At 39.8% G+C, this 25991-nt stretch overlaps 1 protein-coding gene across 4 annotated transcripts; it reads left to right on the top strand.

Moving 5' to 3' along the window:
- The first annotated feature begins 3547 nt into the window (after nucleotides 1–3547).
- klhdc3 (kelch domain containing 3) lies at nucleotides 3548–25386 on the top strand. Of its 4 annotated transcripts, none has more exons than XM_026190088.1 (11): nucleotides 3548–3609; nucleotides 5118–5373; nucleotides 6401–6577; nucleotides 6792–6907; nucleotides 6995–7066; nucleotides 8439–8652; nucleotides 8934–9020; nucleotides 10366–10474; nucleotides 19740–19813; nucleotides 22439–22517; nucleotides 24751–25386. In XM_026190088.1, exons 2-11 carry the CDS (start codon nucleotides 5220–5222, stop codon nucleotides 24815–24817), a joined length of 1149 nt encoding a protein of 382 aa, XP_026045873.1. In that variant the 5' UTR covers nucleotides 3548–3609; nucleotides 5118–5219; the 3' UTR covers nucleotides 24818–25386. The 4 variants fall into 4 exon arrangements, with proteins under 4 accessions (XP_026045873.1, XP_026045875.1, XP_026045871.1 ...); XM_026190086.1 differs by having other exon boundaries at nucleotides 3549–3609; nucleotides 5115–5373; XM_026190089.1 differs by having other exon boundaries at nucleotides 3549–3609; nucleotides 5115–5380.
- The last annotated feature ends 605 nt before the right edge of the window (nucleotides 25387–25991 follow it).

Raw genomic sequence — 25991 nt, 5'->3', positions numbered from 1 at the left:
ACGCCACTAAGCAAATGTGTCAAAGAATGGCTCAGCAGGGCAGATGGGTGACGCAATCTGTGCAAACGCTGACAGGTGGGATGGCAGGCTGGGATTTTTTCTTCTTTTTTTTAGGCACGGCAGACTGGGTGTAGCTGCAAGAAACACTTTCACTAGGGTGGGCTCTCTGTTCACTTAAAAAAAAAACAGACTACGTCTAGAACACACACAAAAACTAATAGTATTCCTCCGTAGTATACAGGCGTATTGTTTTCCACAATATACAGTATGAAGGTTGACTGTAGAAGTAGAAAAATAAAACAGTTACCTTACATGTGCTGCAGACATGTCATCATTTCAAAAAACAGCCAAGTTGAAATTCCTGGGGCTGCTTCCAGACCATAACATCATCTAGCTGTAAATGTGTAATGTCAGTCAGAGCATAATAAAGAACTGCCGAGTAGACAGCTTTCAGGATCACCAGATCAGACTGTCAGATTTCATTTTAAAGTTTTCAGTTGCATGTAACAGGTCAAGATAAAGGGGAAAAAAACAGTATGAAATATGCTTTAATGTCAGCTGACAAAATTACAGCAGCAACAAAGTTTCAGATATCTCTCTAATCACCTATCAGGGCTCCAAAGGGCAGCCATGACCAGCTGTCTTTGGACAGCCGCAGGCACAATCTCACCATTGTGCGCGACGTGCAGCTGGCGCGGTGCTGGAATGCCTACACACAGTGAATCAGTAAGAGCCCCTCCAGAGTGGACTCGGACCTGGGCAGTGATGCGGTCAGATCCGTAGCAGCTGTAATATGGATCCTCAGTGCCATAATCCTTTTATGAGACTCCTTTCATATCAGTCTGAACATTTGAAACCAAGCTGATCACACTTAACCCACCCCTGTAATTCTATACCTTTGAACATTTAGGCAGGATAATAAAATTGCATAGTGTGTCATAGTCACAGTGTAGACGTGTGAAACAGGCCGTTTTGTGGGTTTCAGTAAAATTCGCTAGTATATATGATAGGCTGAACATACCAAAATAGCAAGTTAATTGCTCACATTTACCCCCGGCCCCATCACCTGGCCCTCAGTTACAGTAGGAATTAAGTCAGCCATGCCCATATGAACCTCAGATGAAAGCTATTTTGTTCTCTAACCCAGGCAAGCTGCCCAGGAGCACATTCTTATTTATCGACAGCATTGACTTGGATGCAGTGCTTGCAAGCTGCAACATGAAGGGCTTTTCTCTATATCAAACATAAATAGATATGCAAGAACTCACCGATTTGACCACATTATTATATTGGGATAAGCTGAGGTTGTTAGCCTTATTTTGTGGTTAAGTACACTGGTTTAGTGCCAGGCAAGCTGGGTTTCAGCCATTGTTTATATGTGACTACTATGCTGACAGTGTAACACTGAGATTTCCTGGGATGCTCCATACAAAATGCTCATGCTCTGCCAGGCCTTATGAATGGCTGTCACACAAACAGTATCAAATTATTATTATCAGATTAAATTTGCTGCCCAAGAGCTTCTCAACCAGACCCAATGAATAAGCTGGTCACAATATATGACCAAATACTGGGGTAGGAACGGTACACTAGGGTATGACAGGGATTCACAGTCTTTTGGGCAGGAGGCTGTGTGATGGGTATCTGTTAACCTTGCAATTCAACAGTGCCATCTACTGCTCTAGTCACGCTACTGTGCATGTCACATAAATACAACAGTATCAAACACAATGGCGTTTCATCACCTTGCTAGTTCATTTTCAGTTGCAGTGTTATATTTGTTTAAAACAGCAATTCCACATCATTTGTATTTATGACACCTAAATTATGAGCTAAGAGCATTTAAACAAAAATCATTCAGAATTTGTAAATTGTTCAATTACAAGGATTTCTAGAAGCCTTTTTATGAAAGGACAGATACTTGCTTAAAAGTTAAAAACAGTCTGTGACATAAATTTACAGTACTTTAGAAAGGTCTTAACACACCTCATTTCTTTATATATTGCTAGGAAAAGGGGAACTAGATGCAGTATTTATTGAAATATGTATAAGCATGCCGGGCTGTGAAAAAGTATTTGACCCATTCCTGGCGTCCTTTTTTTTAAAATAGCACTTACATATTTGTGGCATGATGCGGTGCTTGTTGTGATTAACTTTGTCAGACAGGTTCTATTTAACGATTGCTAATCAGGCCTGGGTGTGGCTAGTGAACCTATTCATTTCAGTTCAGTTTTATTTATATAATAATTGAATCACAACAGCAATCTGTAAGACCTCATAAGATCCCCTATGAGCAAGCACTTGGTGACAGTGGGAAGAAAAACCCCCTTTTAACAGGAAGAAACCTTCAGCAGAGTCATGTGGTTCAGGGATGGGCAGCTATCTGCCACAACCAGTTGGAGCAGAAGACAGGACAAAGGACACACTGTAGAAGAGCTTTCGGTCTGGCTCTTCTTTTGTCTACCATTTTCAATTCCCTCAAATTTTTAAGGACACACTGCGTTTGTTTCTTAAATTAAGTTATATGTAGCAAACTGCAATGGTTCATCCCTTGAGGCTTCTTGGAAGTAAAATGTAAAGAACTGAGGGTTGTTTAGCATATTAGGAAAGTACTTCTTGATAAAGAGAGATATGAAGATGTTTTTGAACCAAAAATCAAACTTGTTTGGACACAGTAATACAAGCTGCAAAACATAGTGTCAAGAAAGTCTTGATTGTTTTGTTATTAGTATGTTCAAATGTAAGTATGACTTTAAAGGAAGTTTTATCACTTCTGACAGCGAACTTGCCAATAGCAGGTTGAGTTTTGCTCTTCTGTTTTTCTGTTTCTTGTTTAAATTATTCCTCCGGCCTCCCTCTGTTGCACTGGGAGAATGGCCAAGATTTGATTGTTGGACCATCAGACTGAAAAAGACAAACAGTGAGTTATTAGACAATACACATATCCATTGCTGTTAACGGGTATAGTAGATGGATACACATGAAAAAAATCCAGTAAATGTTTTACTGTTCAAATAGGAAGACTGCATTTGCTGAATATATTTTATATTTCCGCATTCATGTAAATTTTTGAATGGAGTGTGTCAAACAGATATCCAACAGATAGTTAATCTTGATGAGAGAGCCTTTAAGCAGTGACTGCAATGAACCCTAAAAAAGAAAAATCAGCTTTCTTGGATGACATTGTGATTGCAATCTTGGCATATTTTCATTTACATGTTAAAAATTTGCATTGTTATAGTAACTGGTCACATTATTATGTGATCACACCACGTGGATGACAAAAACGTTAAGCTTCTGGGTCACCTAACAGGTTAATCCGGCCATTCTGCATAACATCACAGTTACAGCAAGACACTCAACTCTAACTTCTCTCTGTGCTATGCAAAAACGGTGTCGAAAAATGCAGCCGCTGACCTATTTTGCACTTAGCACGGCAGTTAGTAAATCCATCTGTTTTTAAAGCAGAAAGACTCACGTGCGTGTTTTCCCCAAGTATAAAACAGCCGACAGGGGGTGCTCGCGGTAATTTCTCATTCCATCACGCTTGGTAGAGGCTCTCGGGGGATAGCCCTGCCTGGCTGCCTGTCAACCACAACCGGCTCGAAGGTAGAAAAATTGAACATATATGAATGTTATTCTGTTTCACTTGACTAACTCGTAACTTTGCCAAAGCTGGGAGTGAATGTCTTTGTGTTACAAGTTGTCTGTCGTTTGTTTAGAGTTTACGTTAGCTTGCTAACAGCTAAATAGTTAGCTTCGACTGTTTAGCTTTAGCCTAGCCCCTCAAAGCCTAGCACCTTGGCTGTCAAACAGCTGTTTGCAGTAGCACCATATTCGTTACTGTGGTGATGATGTTGAGAGATAAGCGACCGCGGCGGCTAGCCAGTGCGCCACAAAAGGTTGTTGTTATGCCTGTTAACGTTAGCTAAAGAGCAAAGCTAGCTAGTGTGTGAGGCGTCCACTGGTTATAACTGTTACAGCTCAATGTCACCAGCTTTAGATTAGCTTCATCTGTCAACAGTTTGTGCTTCAGTCAGTCGAGATCTGTGCAGAAGTATGCACCCATTTACAAACGAGTCTTATTTACTTGATAGCCGCTGTGCACTTTGAAGCACCGTTGTTAGTCATCTGATGTCAACAGTGCACTGTTCAATAGGACAGGGGGATAGAAGGTGCTTTCTACTCAGCTCGGCTCTTGCAAAAATGTTCATGTTGTCTAATTGTATAGCAAATTATTCGAGATGAGTATTAAGTATGTATAAAGGAAACTGTGTGCATTTATACTGCTAACTTTGAATAACCTGGGAAAGGTTAAACGGTTTAACTGTATTTGCATGTTGGGGTGTCAATTTACCCATAGTGCACATAGTGCAATCATCGAAAATATTGGCTCCAGTTAAGGTTCACATGCCTGGTGACTAGATTTGTGCTTCTGTTGCTCCTCATAGATATGAGGGCTTAAAATAGGTCTATGTTAAATGGTGCTCTAGGGGTTTTTTATTTTTAACGGTAAACAAAGGTTGGAGGTCAGTGGTAAAGTGTGTCACAGGGACAGAATAAGCAAGGGGAGAGGCAGAGTTACTTGTGTTTAACAAGTAGTGTTTTATGTCACTTAATTTCACTGTTCAGAGCTGAAAATGTCGCTTTGGAAATGTTTAATTTCCCATTGAGCTAAGAGCTGCAGGTGTATTTCAGTTTTGTCAATCATTATGGATAAAATAGGCAAATTATGGTTGTATTTGTTTTTAAGAAAAAAACAATAGAAACACTCACAAATATTAAATTGGCAGGATTTCAATACTGTGTATAGATTGAGCAATCTCCTTGAGTAGTGTGGCAGTGTTTTGTGTTCCTATAGTACTGCCTAAAGGAGGCACATGTTTACTCTGACTTTAAACTCATTGTAGTGCAGTGGGTGGGTACAAAGTGAAGAGTGAATAGAAAGGCGTGGTAAGTGTAGGTCTAATCACCTCTTAAAATACCCTGCAAGCATAGATACAGAGGCTTGTACCTGTCAGCAACAGCAGAGCTGACGTTAGCCCAAGGGAACAACAGTTACCCTTTGTTGTCCTTGATTGCCCCCTCACAACTTACCCTGTTGTTCTCTTTAGCAGAGTGCTGCTACTACCCTTGTTGTGGTCACAGGTTTTAATGGCCTTGGTTTGATGGGAGCATCAGAGTGATGGTCTAAGCGCTCACAGTCACAGAAGTGGGGAATGTTGCGCTGGACTGTGCACCTAGAAGGAGGGCCACGGAGAGTCAACCATGCTGCTGTGGCAGTGGGTCACAAGGTGTACTCCTTTGGAGGCTACTGCTCCGGGGAGGACTATGAGACACTTCGTCAGATTGATGTGCACGTCTTCAACACAGGTATGTGGTAAGTGTGTGTGTGTGTGTGTGGAGATCAATTGTTTCATTTGTAAAAGTGTTTAAGTTAAAAAAATATATAAATTAAAGGATATTCTGGAAAAAGACTATATTGGTGTTTATGTAAAATTGATTCATTCACTTTTTTTTGTATCTTAAATGGGTGGGGAAAAAAATCTATTTGACAGGCAGGACAGCACTTCTTTCCCCCCCCCCCCCCCCCCCCCCCCCCCCCCCCCCAAGTGTATTGAGAAAGGTTAAACTGTTGTAATTTGTTGAATGTGCACAACTTTACTGAAAACTCACTCAGGTTGGCAGTTAAACCCCAGCTTTTCGTAGCGGTTTGCAACAATTTTTTTTTTCCAGTTGTTGTTTTTCAGTTGCTATCAGACAAGCACAGCTGTTTTCTTTAAATGGGTTAAGAGAAACACCCTTAACTCATTTTGCATGGTTTTTCCCCATTGTGTGGTCAGCCACCTGCTTTAGGGTTTTACGACTTCCCAAAGTAGATAGAGCCTACCTGCTATTGGTGTATCATGAAAAGATCTGTGGAACTAATGCTTTGAGTGTAATGGAAATGGGACCTCTTTAACTACAGTTTCCTGCCATCTTGCTTTGTCCTCCTTCCCCCATTGGCCCATTTACTGCAAAGACTGATTCAAATTTTTTTTCTTTTCTTGATGGTACTTTTTATTATTAAAGTGATGTGAACTGTACTGAAAACTCACTGTGAGAGAGTTGTAGGCACGTTAACAAATTTTACATTTTTTAGCTCTCAGAGCAAGAAAGATAATAAAATAAATTACTGACTACCAACCTAATATCCATTTAAAAAAAAAAAAAATATGCGAATAACTGAATTTGTAGAACTTCCTTTGTAACGCAGTAAGTATCAAGTAAAATTTGTCAGGCAGCATTGTTTTTGTGTGTGTTTGTTTTTAATTGAATTTAAAAAAAAAAAGTTCTTTCATTAAGTTTTTATATTTTATTTTTTTAATAAAGGAAAATGTTTACTTTTTGTGTTTTTTAGTGTCATTGCGCTGGATGAAGCTGCCTCCAGTGAGGATTACAGGACTTGAATGTGCCCGTGAAGTGCCATATATGCGTTATGGCCACACAGCTGTGCTGCTGGATGATACTATCTACCTCTGGGGCGGGCGTAACGACACAGAGGGGGCCTGCAATGTGCTCTATGCTTTTGATGTCAGTAAGTAGACCCTCGTCTAACTCGTGCTGCTGAGAGTTTCAGGGTGTATTTCCTTTGAGATGAACCTGTTTGAAGTTAAAATTGTGACAACAAAAAGTAGAGGAACTGTTTTATATTAAGAAAGCTGTAGCACCTGCATGCGTGTGATAGTTTTCCATTGCATGTAACGCAAGTGCTCTGATCTCAATATTGAACAACTGCGACTGCTTCACAGATACTCACAGATGGTACACACCCAGGACTTCAGGGACTGTTCCAGGGGCGAGGGACGGCCACTCTGCCTGTGTCCTGGGAAAGGCAATGTATATATTTGGAGGATATGAGCAGCTGGTGAGTTTGATTTTTGATTTATTTTTGCTTACACAAACTTTCTCTGTGAACATTAAAAATGAATCTTTTTTTATTTATTTATTTTAGGCTGACTGTTTCTCCAATGACATCCACAAACTGGATACCACTACCATGGTTTGGGCACTAATTAATGCCAGAGTGAGTTAAAAGTCGCTAGCTGTTGCTTTTCAACCGTTGCTGGTTATTCCTTGACAGTTTTTCTGTATTGAGCATTCAAAATAATTCTCCTAACAAACAAACAGGAAACCCTCTCATAAAAAACAAAGATGACACAGCTGAACATCAGCAACATAAGTTATCTGTTGGTGTATTGGCATGTTATAAAAGCAGCGCAGTATGGAATTTCAAAGCAGCTTCCTGCTAGGAAAGTTCAAAAAGCCTCACACTGGATTATATACAGTCTCCTTTTAGCAAATACTATTTTTGTTTATGCAGTCAACATGCTCATGTGATTAAACGCTTGTAAAGTATATTTTAGTCATCATATGACGGAGTTACTGTGGATTAAGTCAATCCATTCAGTTTTAGTTACAGCCATGTTGTCAGTAAGGAGATTTAGCGGTGCATGTGACTGAATAATACTTAGGATTGCATTCCTCTTTAGGAAAATGAAAACTTCTGTGCTGTTACTCACTTGCTTTTTTCCCCCTTTGAACTTTGGGATCATTTAGCGTTTGTATTTTTACATTTGCATGTGTAAAACTCACTTTTCAGTATTGGTTCTGGTATTCTTTCAACCATGTTAACGATTTACAAAGCCCCCCTGTCTGCATAAAGTTCATGGTTAGACATTGGCAGCACATTCCTGAAAGGAAGGCTTGTGAAAGACTTTGGCATGACTACAGGGCAGTGACATGTAAAGTGAGTCGAGGTTTGCCTCTGTTAGAGTTGGTTGCAGTATGTGAGAGCAGGTCCTGTTTCAGTCATATTTCTGGTAAAGTTCATATATCTTGATTATGATTCTGTGTCTTGCTCCAGTTAAATTGTTTACACTATCCCAATGACTGGGCTGACTGGACACCACTATCCCTTTGAAAAGGGATGGTGGTGCCTGGGGGAGGTTTGGGATTCACTGTGGTTTTGTAGTTGGAAAACTGATCCACTAGATGGCAGTGTTTACCTGAAATTACTGTTTTTTTTTTCCTGGGCGAAATGCCTGAGATGGTTGATCATTTATATGGAACGAATGAGCTTCAACACTGTCCCTTATATTGAACGTAAGAATTGTTTCTGACATGTAATGGTTTAGTTTTGAATATTAGGATTTTTTTCTTATCCCAGGGAATAAGATCTGGAATATTTTAGGAAGACGAATTCCATACCAAGGCTTATGATCAACATAACTTGATGAAATTTTAGATTTAATAAAGACAGTAAATTAAGTTTTACCAAAAATGTTCTCAATAGCTATAACTTCAGTGTCTGAGTAGACTGCTCTGCTCTCTCTTCACTAAAACTTTGAGTGTGGAAGAGTTTAACAGTAACATCGTGTGTTGTCTTTGCTCTGCAGGGAACTCCAGCACGCTGGAGAGACTTCCACTCGGCTACCATCATTGGGACAAAAATGTTCGTGTTTGGAGGAAGAGCAGATCGTCTTGGTCCCTTCCACTCCAACAATGAGGTCTACTGCAACAAGATCAGAGTATTTGACACAAAGACTAACTGCTGGCTGACCACCCCTTCAACACAGCCACTACCAGAGGGACGCAGAAGTCATTCAGCCTGTAAGGCACAAAATACACGCATAAAATCGACTGTGTTATTAGACCAGTATCTGATTAAATTCTTTTAATTTGAGTTCTGTTTGTTCCAATATATTTACAGGCTAGGTGCTAATCTTTTATATGCATCTATGTGTTGGATTAGTGTTGTGAGAACAGTGTTGTCAAATATAATCTGCCAACGTTATTCGATTAAACAAATCAAGGTACTTTATCTGGGTCAAGTGGTTCCTTATAGTATACTTCAAATATCATTAATCTGGACTTTTTATTTATTTTTGAAGTTTCCTACAATGGAGAGCTGTACATATTTGGAGGATACAATTCTCATATGGAACGACACTTCAACGACCTTTGGAAATTCAATCCAGGTAAGTCTATATTTACATCATTTAGATTTGGAAAACCTGTCCTGTTGCTGTAGAGCACTGCTACTAGAGGGTTTAATTCCTGGTAGCTTTATTTTTTAAAGAGTTCTTTAAATTCCACCCTGACTATTTACCTCAATACAAGAAGTGCAGGACTAGCTTGTGTTGACCTACTTTTCTCATTTCTTCATGCATAAATAACCGGTCCTCCTCCGCTGCATAATTGACATTTGCGTAATGGTGATTGGCTGCTTCCTTTTTCACCACAAAGTTGCTTTCTGTGTTTCATGTTTTGCAACACAGATGCTGGAATGACAGCCCATTCAGTTGCTGATGAATGTTACCTGATTGCATTTCAAATTGGTTTAGGAGGTTTTCTGGAAGAAAGCCTCAGGCTCTTGTTACATGCTAAACATAGTCACTGATGAAGCAACACACCTGTGGTAAACTCGTTGTGTCCTAAATGGTGTTAGATAGCACTATATTATCTGATACTATCTTTGTGTCAGGAAATAAATGACAAAGGTAATACCAGGCACTAGCTAAAAGTCCATTATTTTAATTAATTTATGTTTAATTGTCTCCCAACTGCCATTTCTAGTTGTAACTAGAGAAAACCATTGTGACAGCAGTTGCACATGGTGTTGAATCATATTAAAAGTAGATCATTAATGTAGCGATGTGTTGGTAAACATTGGCAGGGAATTTGGACAAGGACAGCCATAGCTGTTTTCTAAACTCTTCTCTAGTTTATTTGAGAATTTGGTCTTTTTTTGTAGTGGATATGATCTTATGTGCCTGTGCTATTTAAAGCTGATTTCTTCAGTTGCCATCTAAATGTGCTCTGCAGTTCGCTAGGTGGCAGCACTTTAATTTTAGTCATAATTATCTAAGGGTCTGAATGGCCTGTTGCTATAGAGATGCAGTGATGCTGTTTGGGTCTGAGACAGTTCATCCTTATATGGAACAAGTGAGTGAGCTTCAACATCGTCGCTTACGTTGCATGCACTTCATAGAGGACTTGTTTCTATTTTTGAAATGTAAGATTTTGTGTTGAAGGTTAACCCCCCCTGTCTCTTTTTATTTTTATTTCTTTATAAATATTCCTTTATCTTAGAGCCTTGCGGTTTAATATTTTTAGGAAGCTGAATAAACAGCAGGCATAGTGAGAAACTCTTCTAGTTTAGCTGGTATGACGTAACCCTGTTGTAGTTTAGATTTATTGTGCTGCAGATACATTTCCAAAGAAATCTCTCATTGTATCTATGCCCATTCTTTTTATCCTTTTTATATAAAATATAACTTTTAATATAATCAAAATTATTTTTGCCTTGTGTGTACACACTAGAAAACTTCACATGGAAGAAAGTTGAACCTAAAGGGAAAGGCCCATGCCCTCGGAGGCGTCAGTGCTGTTGTATGGTTGGAGATCGAATCATCCTCTTTGGAGGAACCAGGTGAGGCACAAAATATTAGTACTTGACCTAGATTTGAACTTCAAATATTTATTTATTTTTCAATTAAATTGTCATCATTTGTCAATCATTTGTATATTTACATCTCTGCCAAACATTTTGTGTGTGCTGTACTCATTAACTCATTCCCTAATTCAGAAAGAAATGCATGTTATCAAAGTTTGCCCAGACGTTCATGTAATGACACAATGTAATAGACACATGGATGTCAGAGTCAATATGATGGAAACTTTGTATCGATGTTAAGATTTTGAACATTTACAAAAAATCCCCCCCCCCCCAAAAAAAAAACCATAATCAGTTTACCTGGGTTCACCTGATAAACTCTGAGTTCACAAAAAGACAAAAATCTGGTCCGGTAGCCTAGCACCTGAGAAGTCCTTAATAATGATGTGTACACCATCTGCGCTGGTGAAGGTTTCCAGGCAATTAGAGTCTAAAAAAAAAAAAAAAAATACATGTCTTACCTCTACTTCTCAGGTTCATTTCAGAAAATGCACCAAAGGACATGAAATTAAGCATGGATGGACTTCAGTCGCTCAAATTTCAGTTGTTCTTTCAGGAAAAATCACAATGGCTCCTCATTGCACTAAAGATGACTGCTTAAGTGTTCTTTTGTGTCCTTGCCTTCACAGCTCTCATAAAAAACACTAAATATGGGCTTTTTGCACTCAGTTTTTTCAGTGATTGTCTTTAGGTGGGTGGAGGGGGTGGCAACTTTTTGTGCATCTGACCATTTCAGGACAGACGACAGTCTTCTCTTTTCAATATGCCAAACACAGTCTGGATCCTGTAGATTGCTGTCTACAGTAGTGATAACCAGGGGCTTCGTAGCTGGTTAGGTGCCGCTGAGGTGGTGACGTTCTTGTGATAGGCCAGTAGCCGCTGGAGTAATGAGGTAGCTTACAGCATCGTTCAGGGTAGTCCATGTCCTGGGGTACTGTTATCAGCAAGACCCTGTTATCAGGAGAACTCCACTGGGATAACCTGATGGTAGGATCACAAGGCTGTGGATAAGGCTACTTTCAGACCCTCTACGTCTACGTGCCCTGTAGTTTTTGAGCCACTGACTGTTGCTGGATGTGTTTTGTAAAGCTTCACTTGCTACCACATTGTGCTGTGCATCACACCCCAAAACGCGTACGTGTGACACACATTTCAAATAATATGCAAAAGCATAATACAGAAGAGTTGTCTCTCTAAATTTGTAATCATTAGATATTCATGTAGTACTGAGAAGCTTATAATGAAAATGACAAGCTCGGGAGGAGTCTTAATTTTTGAAGGTTATCCTTTGTTTAGGTACTCACTGGGATTAGTCCAGAATGGAGTCATGATTTCCTGTTCTGAGCAGATAGGGCTGGAAAAGGGAGTGTCACTGAGCTGATGAAGGGTGCAGAGGAAGAAATCAAACACTACATAATATCTCTGACATCCTGTTTAAAAGCCCAAGGGCACAGAGGTTAACATATTCATGAATCTATCTTTAGAGAAAAACTGCTTTGTCTATTATGTGCTTGGTAGTTGCTGTGTTCAAAGTCTGGAGAGGGGTTTTCTGTTACTGTAAAAATTGGAGCATGATCCTCACAGGCTCCAAGTAAGTTGGCCACACAGGTTCTCTTGGCCAGCATTGCTCATTATTTTGTTTTTGTTATTTTAGAGCACACTTAAGCTTCTTACACGCAGGAACTCCCATAAGCATTTGCACACAAACACCATCCAAGCAGACCTAAATTCTTTTTCGTCTTTTGACTAATAAAGTTGTAATTTTAAGATTTGAACAGTGTTTAGGCTTTGTCTTGACTTGCATTGATAAAGACTAGCCTGATCCAGTTTCATTAACTAATTACGTTTGAACAGTCCCTTTAAAACCAGCACCTCTTGTGTTTATTTTTGCACGGCCTAACAACATGAGGGCTGTTAACAGGGCTAGAAAGTTATTAGTGTCTGTCTCAATGCAGTTGACGAATGCTTGCACAGGCTGCCATGAATTATTTGCTGGACACCTTGCTTGTGTTTGTTGTGGGGCTCCTCATTTCAGTAGATCTTCTGAGGAAATTGTGTTGAAATTTATAGTCCAAATGTTGTTTTCCTGAGTTGGTTGTCCTTTCAGACTGATCTTAAACAGAACCCCTCTGATATTTATTCCCAGTTTATTTTACCTGCAGGAATTTGTTCAGAATAATTTATCACTTTAGTGAAGGACTGTTAAACCATTAGTTCAAGCATGACTGCTCTGCTTTCCAAAGGGTTGTGCTTCAGTCGTCTTGCAATATGCTAAAATGCATTCGTAAAATAAAATGTAGGAACAGCTGAATGAGACACACTGCTGTTAGCTTAGAAATTCCAAGTGTAAGTAAGATTTGAAGTCAACAAGCCTGGTTTACTCTAATTTGGTGCTGTTAAATTTGGATTCAGATAATCCTTTTTAAGTGGAAGATACCTCTATTTTCATACATGCTTTCACTTTGAAGGTAAATGAGCAGACTGTGTGTGAAAGACGGGCTGGGCATTAGTGGCAATGTGTTGAGTACCACTTGCGTCGGTGTAAACAGGACTGCTGAGCTGCAGAAAGGTGCGAAAGTCTGCCCCATCTCTGATTTATGACCTTAGGGAGCATTCTTTCTCACAGAGTGCAATTTGATATACCCCCAGTGCCTCTGCTACACTCATTTACTGAGTTCTGCTCACTGCCCCACGAAGGACGACCCGTGCATGACCAACTCCACCTGTACCGACCTTCACCTATGCATACAAGCAATGAATAGTTAAACCCTGTAAATTTTGTTTTCTTTTTTATTTCTTGCTTTTTTCTTTTCTTTTCTTTTTTTTCTTTTCTTTTTTTTTGTTCCCCGAGGAATGAAGCGCAGCTCAAGTTGAGTTGCGTATGAAGGCAGAGCCACACAGTGCTCATGTTGTCATTGTTGGCTCTCTTCTCACTGTGTGTTTAATTTCTTACGACAAACCCAGGTTGAGCTAAATCAGGAAGCATTTCAAGCCTGGGAACAGGGCATCCTATGAGGGGCAGGAAGTGAACAAGGACATGACAGCTTGGCATGCTGGGAACAGACAGCTCGGAATCTATGAAGGGAAATCTGGCACAGGCCTCTGAACTACTTGGACCTGATGTGCATTCATTCCAACAATGCTTTTAGGGAATGTATTTTTACCATGACGGCATTCATTCATCTTTGAATGATGACAGACTTAAATTATCTGTGTGTTTAAATGTTAATCTGTGATTGAAGGCTTTTTGTAATTGCTTGATCCTTGTTGTCCTTTGCGCCTTTTTTAGTCCTTCAGCACCTTTTTGTGTATACTGCTGATAATTAGTTTTTTCAAAAGCAGGTATAGTTTTCATACACCTAGGATGATATTACTGTGCATAAGTAAGAGCAGGTAATACATCTGACTCTTACATATTTCAGAGATTACAGAAACCTACTTATAATCTGTATTTACATTTACAAATCAAATACATGATGATAAATATAGTGTGAGTGCAACTCAAATAGTTAATAAAAAAAAATAATACCAGTGTCAAGATGATATCTAATAAGATGAAAGTGAGGTGTATGTTTTTCTTCAAAAATAACTCCTTCATTAAATGAACTTTTTTGTTGATTAAGGAGAATCATGCAACTCCTGTCTTGAAACTGCTGGTCGTGTCTCCACAATTGGGTGATATTGAGCAACCTGGGATATTTTAAGGCCTTCAAAATCTAATTTTCCCATTAATTTACTTATTTGCATCTGAATGTCAGTGCTTAGATATTCTACTGACTTATGTATTTGGACACTTAGTGCCTTTTCTGGTGGTGTTTGCATTTGTCTGGATGTCTTCACATGACTTAGTGAGTCACAGCTCTTGTTGGGCTTACGTCAGCGTGGTACACACACTCTGCTGTGCCAACCTTAACACATTTGTTCCATTTTGGAAATATGCAGAGTCACTTAGTACATTTAGTAAAGATGGAAAGCATGCTGACGCCATTTCTAACATTAGGATGGAAAAAAACAAACATTTTTAATATTTCTGGCTTCTGTCGAGTCATTGCACTGGATGAGTGGGTTGAAAGCTCTAAATATAAGACTCTGGGTTTGAATTACTTGATTCTAAAACTCAAACAGATCGGAGTCGTCTGATCTCCACTGAGAGTGAATTGCTGCTTTACGTAATTAGCAAGCGGGAGACCACATAGCAGGTAATCTTGCTGGTAGCCAAAACATTCCAGCTCCAAACCTCTAGTTTAAGCTACCAAAATCTCACTGGGATATTTAATCTGTGTGGAATTTAACAGCTCATTATAAAACTGCAATTTGCTGAGCCAGAGAAGTCCAGGGGTTTTTGTTTAGTAGTCCAGGAAGGTCAGAAGCCTGGTGCCTCTATATCTCGGACACGGCTGAATTGCGCCTTTATCAATAGCTGAAGTGGCAGCTGTTACAATAGACATCTGGTTAAAACGTGACTTGTTATCACCCTGGAACCTGCCTGTCTAAATGTTAGACTCAACACAGCATGGGTCTGAGAAATGATAGTCCTCTCTTGCCGGGTATTGTACCAAAACTAAAAAACTCTGCTTGAAACTTTAATATTTTTAGCTTCATTAGGCTTGCTACAATGCCAACTCAATATCTTAGATCTGCCAGAGTGGAAATCGACTCTATAGATGCACGCCTGTCAGCACAACAGATTTTGATACCACACATGTTGTCTTTTGGCCTTTGGTGTCAAAGGGTACCCTGCAGAGTTTTCCTTTATTATTTGTCTGTGTGTGTTTAGTATTCCTGAGACAAAACCTGTCAAACAGCGAAGGTGACCCCATCAGGATATGGGGCATACCGCGCGTGGCAGGACAAGACCTTGGGGGAGCTCAGCTACACTGTGATTTACTCTTCAAAGACAAGCTCATGATAGTATTTCATCTGCATCTTAACCCTCCTTAACCTGCTAACGGTCTGTATACATTATGGTGTCGTAGGGGTTGAGTGTTGCACAGCAGCTCAAATAAACAGCCTTACACAGATGATGCATTGTGATGCTGTTGTCCATGTCAGTAGACATTTCTAAATAGTAGTATTTTTGAGTTAGTGCTGTCATTACAACTAAAACACCTCTGTGCTTTTTGGATTAGTAGAATAACGTAAGACTAGCAGATTTCACGCATGCACAACATACCTTAAATTTAGACATTAGAAGATGAGCTTGCACGTATGTCTGCATCTGAAATTTAAATGCTCTGTGTAAGTCTCTGCAGCCTAGTACAATGTCTGTTTGACAACACGGATTTACACTCATGTGAGAGTGGTGCTGGGAGGAGGCCAGGGAATTCACTCGACAAGTGTTACTTGCCTCCTGCACACACTACTCGGGCAGGTCTGCCATGTGCTACATGTGAGGGGAAAAGACAACTCTGGACTGTGATCCTTCTTACATTGTCTGGAGTTTGTGCTGAAGCTGTTTAAGTAGTAAATTACAAGAAAAGCCCACCAGTCAACTTGTGTAACAGGATAATGTCTGATGTTTTAATCAGCAAGTCGTGTTTTAAACAGTGCTGCTTTACGTTAAAATTGATATTTCTGGAAAATGGAGTACTCTTATAGCAGTACTATAAGAACTAATTGCTCAAGCAGTGCACTGATGGAAAGTTAACCAGTGAGCTAATACATGTTATAATGATCTATGAGAACTGTGTTTATTAGTATGTAAATGGCAGTGTATCAAAATCAACCAAATAACCTATTTTTCCAAAATGAATCTGGCAGTTAAACATTTGACAAACCCTTTGAGAACCAGTTATGTTGAGAGCTGTGAGAAATGCTTTTTTTTTTTTTTTTTTTTTTTTTTTTTTTTTTTTAAATCACCCTAATTTTGCTAGGTTGATAAGAACCTGTCCTGGGACCAAGGGACCAAATTACTAACCACTCTGACTTTGCAGTGCCTTTAAGTATTATCACTAAGTGCAATTATATTTTATCTAGAGAGACTGAAATTTGAGTTGCATGCTTCATTAGGGGTTGGCATCTCTTCTTTCTAATCTAAAGTCAGTTATTTGTCTCACTGGGAGCCAGCTACAGGTTGTATCTCACCCTCTGCATGGGGTATAGGTCTGGGCAGCTCTGTCTTAATCCACTGTCCAGCCACTGCCCAGGAGGGGGCACAGATAGCTGGGTAAGACGAGTTGAGACAGCAGAGATTAAGCCAAAAGCATTGAATAGAAATCTATTGAGCAGTGATAACCAAGACCATTACAAACTCTTGCTGGAATCTTAACAATCCTTTAAATTCCTATTGGATAATGTCTATATAGATTGTTTCATTACATTTTAAATGCTTTTGCTTTTTACCTTGGGTAAGGTTAATAGACATGACCAAGCATTGCCTATACTCTTAATGTATTGAATTTTAATAATTTTTAGCTTGTACTGTTGTCTGAATGACAGTAACAGTTAAAGCTTTTTTTTTTTAAAACAAATATAACCCACCAGTGAGGACCTGGGTTGCCCATCATATCAGAAGTAATTTTAAAATGTTGAAAGCGCATCACAAACTGTTCTCGCTGCTTTCATGTGTTTTCAGTCAAGGTGTTTCAGCAATAATGTGCAAGTCTGGCTCTCCTGATAAAGTCCTCTACAGGAAGTTGTAGTGGATGATGAGTTCCTGTGAATTAGATGGTTCTGATGGACCAAAGTTCAATAGGAAGTGGAGAAAGGAAAGGGATGCAGATCATATCATTCCCAAGAATGAGGATATGCCCAATGAAGCCACTTAAAACATGCTTACGACAGGTCAGGTTCCAGGTATATTGTTGACTCTATTTGTTTTGAGATAGCAGAGGTGTCATTAATAGAATTTCTATCAGATCCAAATCTTTTCTTTGCCACTTCGTTTTCAGTGTTGGTTCTGAAAGTAAGTTGCAAAAATTGTGGGCAATTAACTTCTTCGACACTTTGAAATAGTCCTCGGCTCTTTGGTGTCTCTTCATTAGTTTTAGAACTGTAGCTCAACTCTTTGTTCTACACTTTTGAAACCTTGGTGTGTAAGATAATGAAGTGGAGCAGGTAGTGCCTTGCTAGAGAGGACCGGCAATTAGGTGATTAGACGCCCTCATTGAGTGTTGTTTGAAATAGCACTCAGTGTTGTTTTAGTGGGGGGGCGGCATCACTCAGGCCTCATTCAGACTGGGAACCACTATGCTGTAGGGGGAGGAGCACTTTCACACATGGTGATACTTTGCTGATCAAGTAACAAAGTGGCCCATCAAACACCAGGATGCCACATAAAGTCACACACTGTGACTTTCCCGTTTCCGAATAGTGTGTCAGACAGCCATTATTGCCGCTGCCTCCATAGTCTGCTTCAGCCCTTTCTCTTTGTTGTGACCCATAAAGTATTACCATTCCCTAATTTTCTGCTGAATTTCACACCCTGACTTGCATTATCCACGACCATCCAAAGAAGCCATATCCCAGTGGATGCAATCTTCATCTCTGTGGTTGCTCGTGTTAAAACATTGCCTTATCTGTACTCTTTCACGCGTCAGCATCCAAGGCCGATGCCCTCCCTACGGGTTTACACAGTAGTTCACAGCTACTGCGGGGTGCTCTTTAGATAGAGATGTTGCTTTTCATTACTTCTGTTGTGTAGCCAGGTTGCTGATATTTGTCCATTCCACACATGTGGTATCTAAAACTCCCAATTCACTGAATATTTCTATATCATACTGTTTCTTACGTTAAACAAATGCTGTTAGCTGGCTTAACTTGAGAATGATGCACTTAAAAAAAACAGGAAACTGTTCACTGAATACGGCAATGCCACCCAACAGCATGGTGTTTTTTTGTTTTGTTTTTTTTGTTTTGTTTTTAGGATGTTTGGGGGGAAACAAACAAACGGCTGTAAGACTGATTTAATGAGTCATATCAAAGCCATTTGTTTGGTTAAAATTAATCATCAATACTAATTATCACATGAGGGATGTTTGTGCTAATTTAATTCCGGTGGCAGTTTTAAAGTTTCAGGTAACTCACATGTGTGTCATACATTAAAGAGAGTGTTTCTCACCACTATTGAAATGTACCCTTTCAATCACCACAGTAATGTTAGAGCTTGGGTGAGTATTCTGATAAAGGCTCCCACTTTAAGCCCGGGTGGGTCACCTCCTGGGGGGCAAGGGGCGTAATGACTTCCCCAGCTGGCCCCCTGGGACGACGGAGCTCGTGCTCTGCATCTCTCGTGGCTGCTTTAAGCCACCGCCGTGTTTGTTTAGGGAAGATTAGCAACGTAAAACCCTTACAACATCCTGAACACGGAGCGAAAGGAAGATGCGATGGAGAAGACAGCAGGAAAGGGTGAGAGAGATTGATGGGTGGTGGCGAGACGGTGCATTGAGATCAGCAAGAGGATGGTTCAGGGCAAGAATGAAAGACGAAGAGAGTGATGAAAATCGTAAATGCAAAAAAACTGCAACAAATCTGTTGCCAACAATTTTATTTATTTTTTTCTTCCTGTGGTAATGTCTGGGTTGGTTGGACACATGCCAATCGCTAGCTGGTCCAAAAAGCATCTTGATTTTACTCTTAAAACTTGGCTTCTGCATTTTACACTTTCTCCTTAATGGTTCCATAGAACGCAAACGGCTTGGTGAATTTAAATGTAAAGTGTAGTTTTATCTTCTAGATGAGTTTTATTGTTACATTATGAATATAAAGCAGTCGTGTGCAGCGTGCATTTGGAAAGCTATATGTACTACCTTGCTATATGTGCGAATAAATCTGAACTGACAGGCTACATTACCTAGAAAAGGTAATTAAAAGAATGGTTTAACAGGTATATAGTTTGGGCTTGTTCAGCTGTGGTGCACCAGGTGTCACAGGTGTATGTGCTTAACTGTGGCAGGAAACAGATGTGCAGTGATATCTATGGCTGCTCAGGTCTGGGAGACTATCAGCATTGGCCAGTCTGTCTTACAAGACTGCTCCACTTCCTGTGGACCTAAATCATGCAACGCATGATAAGGAGAGCTGTGTGAGAGCTCTTATTTAGGATAGTCTGTGGCTCCCTGATTATGGTCCCAACTGATTCATGTAATAAGATAAATAACAGAGTCCAATGCTGGAATTCTATGGTGTGTGTCGCATTAAGTAGTTGAGTAATGCTTACGGTCTTTGTAAGCTGTGTGAACTGTGCTCATGAAAACAGGAAGTTTATAGAATCGCTCTAACCCTATTACTTTTCTCTTTACAGCCCCTGTCCAGAGCAAGGAATGGGAGATGAATTTAACCTCATGGATCATTCAGACCTGTATATCTTAGACTTCAGTAAGTACTCTTGTCTTTATTGGTATCTCTCTTAGAATTCTGTGTTGTTGCAGATAATGCACCCCCCAAGCAATTTTTGACTCAATGACATAAAGAAAACATTAAGATGATCTCAAAGGAGTCACCAGAATCGATGAACTGTGTTATAATCTGAACCTGCACCTTCATGGTTTAGATGTCATATCTATTTTACTGCTTTAGTTCAGTCCTGCTGCTTTAATAGTGAATTATCTCACAAAATCCACTGTACTGCTTCTCAACAAAGGGGTTGGCAGCAACTGGCTGGTAAAGTGCAGGTTCTGCAGCTAAAAAGACAGTAGGTGGTCTCCACTAACTGTTACAAGAGTTAAATTTACAAGCCTGGCTGGACGCTTCCAGAGTCTTTACCATTATGAGTACCGTATTTCCCGGACTACAGAGCGCACCTGAATATTAGCCGCACAAGCTAAAATCAGGGGAAAATCCTGTTTTGTACATACATTAGCCGCACCTGACTAAAAGCCGCAGGTGTTTCAATGTTGACTTATCATATGTAAGAGAATATGCACAAAGGGAATTGTCAGGAAAGAGATGGCTGTTTGGAGACACACCCCTTTTATTAATATTTTTGAAAAACAAGTTATGGGTACATATTTGCACATGTAGTACATAACAGTAACCTATAGCACACCAGGAAAATAGATTCGGCCTACCTTTTAGGCTCAGGTGCAGTGACACGGCTTTAACAAGAAGAAAAGTCAGTCATTCACCATCTTTCTCTTCTTCCTGCGCTCTAAAACCACCAAAGTCCTCTTCTCCAGTGTCGGATACTAACAGGCTCAGGATGGCTTCGTCATCTACTCTCCGCTTCTCTCCTTCGTTGTCACTTTCAAAACCAAAGAAATCCTCGTTGTCAGTGTCAGAGTCGAACACCCTAAGAAGGGCCGTGGCGGTGTCCTCCTCTCCATCATGCAGCAGTCCAGCCCTTCAAAATCCGTTGGTGATCGTGGATGTTTTCACACTTTTCCACGCTGTCAGAATCCACCGGTGGAGTTGGGCATAACTTGCTTTTCACAAGTTTATCGCCGCTCATCATCCACGACTCCCGCTGAACGCGTAGCGCTACTTTGAAGTTTGTTTTTCGCGCTACTTCGTACGGCACTACGTTGCCTGGCGGACGGACATGTGACTAACATACCACTCTTGAACCCTGATCCTTCCGCCAGGCAACGTAGTGCCGTACAACAGCGGAACAAACAAAACAAATCGTCTTACGATATGACAAAAATCATGGACAATCCATAGAAAAGCCGCACCTGACTAAAAGCCGCAGGGTTCAAAGCTTGTGCAAAAAGTAGCGGCTTATAGCCCGACAATTACGGTACTTGCTGAGCTAAGGGTTTGTGAATTTTATTCATTTACTTAAACAAAAATCCTACAAACATATATTTTGACTTTTTTTATATTATACATATCAAAGCAGCTCAACAAAATAAAAGTTAAAAAAAGGCAGATGTTGTAATTAAGACTGTTTTACCTGTTCAACTGATATTCATCCATTTATTTCAGCTAATTATAGATTAATTAAACCAAAATACGGTTTGTCATATGTGAACGAGATATGATGAAGAGTTAAGGACATAAAATCCCGGGTTTTTTCTCATTACCCACTCTCGTGTGTACAGGGACATCTCTGCCAGACAGCTGTTCGGATTGATTTGTGATGCGTTAATTAAGTACAACATTAATTAGAGCCCTACGGTTTTTGCCAGTTGAAGCTGCTGCAGTTAACATCTTTTCTGGCATAAACTTTGCCATATGGCCAAAAACTCAAATTCAGACTTGAGTACAAACAGAAGCCAATGCTGGTCAATAACTGTTGTGAATTGTACAGCAAATGTTTGTCAGGCAGCCCACAGATAACTTAAAAGGGAATTATATTGACTTTTCTGTTAAGATGTCAGAAAAGCAAGCTAAACAAATGATTGTTTTTAAAATAAGATTTGGGATGGTTTTTTTTTCCCCTTCTCTGTAATAAATTATGAAATGACTGCTTTATTTCTGACCAGACCTAGTATACTTGGCCTTGGCCCTGCACGGTGCTGTCAAATGCGGCACTTCCGTCTCTTGGACTACCAAATATGGCAATATCCTGCCTGCACTGGGGTAGCCTGTAATGCTGTCAGGTCACAGTTAGGGTTTGTGTAGGTGGGCTTACACAGGGACCTTATGGGACTGGCAGTACCCAATGACAACCCCCGTGGCCTACGCTTCCTCGTGCCAGTCACGTGTGCCTTCACACTGTTTATCACTGAACATATGGTGGAACAGCCTTTGCCGATGATAGTAAATGAGAGGGAGTTTGTACGTATTATTAGAAATCTGGCTTTTAATAAGATGATTTGTGTACTGAAGTGACTTCCACACTCACGTCATCATGTCCTGCTTGTTCTCATACGTGAACACTTGCTTTATTTTCTTTATTTTTTCCAGCTATTGATTATTTTTGCACCCTTCCATCTACAGATTCTTTAGATCTGAGCTGCCTGGCTCAACTTTGAATTCCCACAGCTGAAATTGATATTAATAGCTTGAGTATGATTAGTGCCACTGATCATCCTATGACTCACTGCACTCTCTTTTCAGGCCCTAATTTGAAGACTTTATGCAAAATAGCTGTCATTCAGTACAGTCTGGAGCAGTCGGGACTCCCACATGATATCAGGTCAGATGAGCATCCTCCTCTCAAACATTAGCACTGTTTTGTCATAGAGCTGACATATTGTTGTTCGTGCTGTTTTTATTATGCCAGTCATTGTAGCCACTACTCAGTCTCTCTCTAATTAGGTTGTTTTTCAAAAGAGGCAAATTATGATTCATTATCCTTCATTTAACTAGTGGCAAGTTTTACTCTGGCTTTTGTCTGACTTGGCTTAGGTCCTCGCATGTAGAAATCATAATTATAGATCTAAATGCATAAAGGTTCGAGTACAGAAGTCAGACAGCCAGGAACCATTTGTATAGTGCTGCTTTCAGTTGCTTCATTGTCTGTGATCACATGTACAGCTTGTATAAGATCCTTCCCTGTGATGTAGAGGAAAGGCCAAAATACAAATGCAGTACATGGTGTGCAGAGAGTACCTATTCAGCCTTTAAAGAACTGAAATTAACAATAAAGTGGACTACAAAAAGTAATTTCACTACTTTGTCCTTGGAAATTAAATATAACAAAATCTTAATGCTAAAACTTTATATCTTTGAGATGATTAACAGTCATTAAACAACTTCAGGTGTGGTTACAAAGTAGCAACATAAACTAATCAAGTGAAAAGTTGGCTTTGACTTAAATTACTTCTTGTCCACCTGAAAGGTTTTGAAATGGTTTAGGATTGCTTAAAATTAATTAATTAAAAAAAAAAAGAAGCTTAGACAGTTGTGCTTGATTATTTAAAAAAAAAAAAAAAAAAATCTGACCGTGAAACAAGCTTCTGTGCCAGTTCAGCCAGCCAGCATCCCAGTCACCTATCAGTCTAGTGATGACTCAAGGTGAAATGATTGACAATGTCCATAATCCTCACTGTGTAGAAAGAGAGCTTTCCAAGGTTTCTTATGAAAGACCCTAAATGGTTTAATTTAAATGAATAAAGCTTATGAGCCTTTGAGAAAATGTAGCGTCTGCTGAAAGTTTTTTTTGGTTCCCCCCTCCCACCGTGTGCACCCTGTTTGACTTGGTGATATATAGGAACGTCATAGTTACACCACACTGCTCATGGAGATCATGACAGCATGAAATGCTATCGCAGTTCTTCTAGTTGAATATCCTGCACAGGAGTTGGCACACAAGTGTGTAAAAAGTCTTTTTTTTTTTTTCCCCCTCAGCATTTTGAATTAATAACACATAATTTTCCCGTCTTGCTGACTGATATCAAATTGTTTTGACACATGACTAGCAAGAGACTCAATTTTGACAGCACTACTTTGATTTGTTGTGAGGTTGTAATGGCAGGTTTGGGAAGTTTTAATAGCTGCATTTAAGCCCATGTTTAATGCATATAAAGGTAAGATGCATTAAAATAGACTAGCTGTCAGAAAATGTGTATATATAAATTGCAGAAAAGCAAATTAAAGTACATTACTGTTCCCCTAAAACCTTAATTCATAGATTCGGGCAAGCTAATGGCGATCATTAGGAAAGGTGTTTGTCTAAAATTGAGGACTTCCACTAAGGGGATTTTCGTTACACGTGGACCCCCTGGAACCTGATACTAATTACTCCTCTTAGCCTCTCATTTCTCTTGCACCGTCACTGCCACCTTGCATGTTCCCCACTTTGGTGTTTGCAGTTGTGTTTCTAACCTTTTTAGAGGGTTTTCAGTTGGGGTCACAAGACTTTGGTTAACTCCTTTTGCCCCTCAGTGGCATCTCCAGGTCCTGTGCCAATCTCCCCTCTTAAACACACATGTGCACAACAAAAAAACGAACAAAGCCGTTTGATAGGGAGTGAGTGTGAAACCAGACCCAGTGATAACAATCTGGAGCTCAACCTCTGACCTGTCATCAGGTCAGCACTAGACCCTGTTGTCAGCTCCTGCTCCTGATGCTCATGTTACAGCGGGGGCCACGATGTAGCCCCTCACGTGGGTAAGGTGGGGTCAGGGGTCCAAATATAAACTACTTGATTTAAAATATAAAAGGATTCTGCAAATATAAAATTGTAGACAGCTTAGCATAAGGCTCAAACCTGCCCATTTCAGTTATTTTAATAACTGAACTATAAAATTGTGAGCTAAAGAAGCTTAAAAGCAAAAAATTAAATCCAGCATGAACATCATGCCTATTCATATTTGGCACTAATAACTTTGGGTTTTGCACTGGTGCACTTTAAAATCAAATTAATTGTTTGCTGGTGATTACTAAAGCTTTTTTGTTTGTTTGTTTTTTGTTTTCTTTAACGTCAGGTGGGAACTGGCAGCCATGACAACCAACAGCAACATCAGTAGGCCCATCTTCTCCTCCCATGGCTGAAGAAGCTTAAAAGTGAAGCAGAACCCAGACTCTGTTTCAGGACACTGGGCTTTTATCTTTCTAAATCGAGGACTGTTTTTGTATAGTCTGGATCCGATTTATTTTACACATTCTACAAGTTGAAACTTTTACTGACCAAAACATCCCGTATCAGACTCCCTTGGACACCACCGGCTTTGCCCTGTCTGGGGATATTTTAGCCCTTAAGATGGAAATCGTTGATGCCTGTTCACCTTTTTTCTCTTCTTTCTAGCCTCTCTAGAAATTCAATCAGCCTATGATAATCATAGACTTCTAATGTTAAGCACAGGAAGAGACAAGAACTTCAGCCAAAGGTTTTGAGAGCTAACCTCTTTGAGGATTGTCATCCAGATGTCACACTCATACAAATGTGAACCTTCTGTTTCAAATGCAAATGGTTATTTCACTTGCAGCGTTCTCTTACTTAGCCATGTGCAACTATCAGGTTCGTGGGCAGATAGAGCTGGTGCATGTTGAATGAAAGGAGAAGATTCTTTACCACAATATTGGAATATGATCGTTACAAAATAAGCTGGTTTTCAATGCTTTGCCATTTCCCTTCATTGTAATTCTGTCAGTACCCTACTTAAGTGGCTACAAGGTGATTTGCAAGGCAGCCAATGAAAATGTCTGCCTTGTAGAGTGGAGTGCTTCTATCTCCCTGAACTGCATGCATCATTGGGCCTTTAAGATTTCCCATACACTGAATCACTAAAGGAGGTGTTTTGCAGGGAGGTATTTGTGTTCTTCCAAGAAATGCTGTAGTTTCACTAAAGGGTTCACCTGCCCACCCCCCTTTAATATGTTTTACAGTGCCAAACGTGGAAGGGAATCTTGATGCAAAGTGTGCGTGTAAGCTAGTGGTCCTCGCCCACCTCATTTAGTTTACTTGTTGTTGAAGAGATCATCTGATATGCATAGTGTAGTTTCTTTTTAGAGACAATCCCATAGTTTAACGATGTGACCCTCTTATGTTTGTGCATAATGACAGGCAAAATTGCAGATGTTTTAAATGCACAATGGCTGTTGACAGATTACATGCCACACTGCTTGAAAATGACTTGGAAATTCTCAAATTGGACATTTATTTAGGTTGTGGGTTTTTACATTTTATCTGACTTTTCAAAACTTGATTGGTGATGGGCTTTTATTT

This window comes from Astatotilapia calliptera, chromosome 13 (genome assembly GCF_900246225.1).
Source record: "Astatotilapia calliptera chromosome 13, fAstCal1.2, whole genome shotgun sequence".
Classification (NCBI taxonomy): Eukaryota; Metazoa; Chordata; class Actinopteri; order Cichliformes; family Cichlidae; genus Astatotilapia; species Astatotilapia calliptera.
The sequence above is the reverse complement of the archived record's forward strand: the minus strand, read 5'-3'. Positions and strand labels throughout refer to the sequence as shown.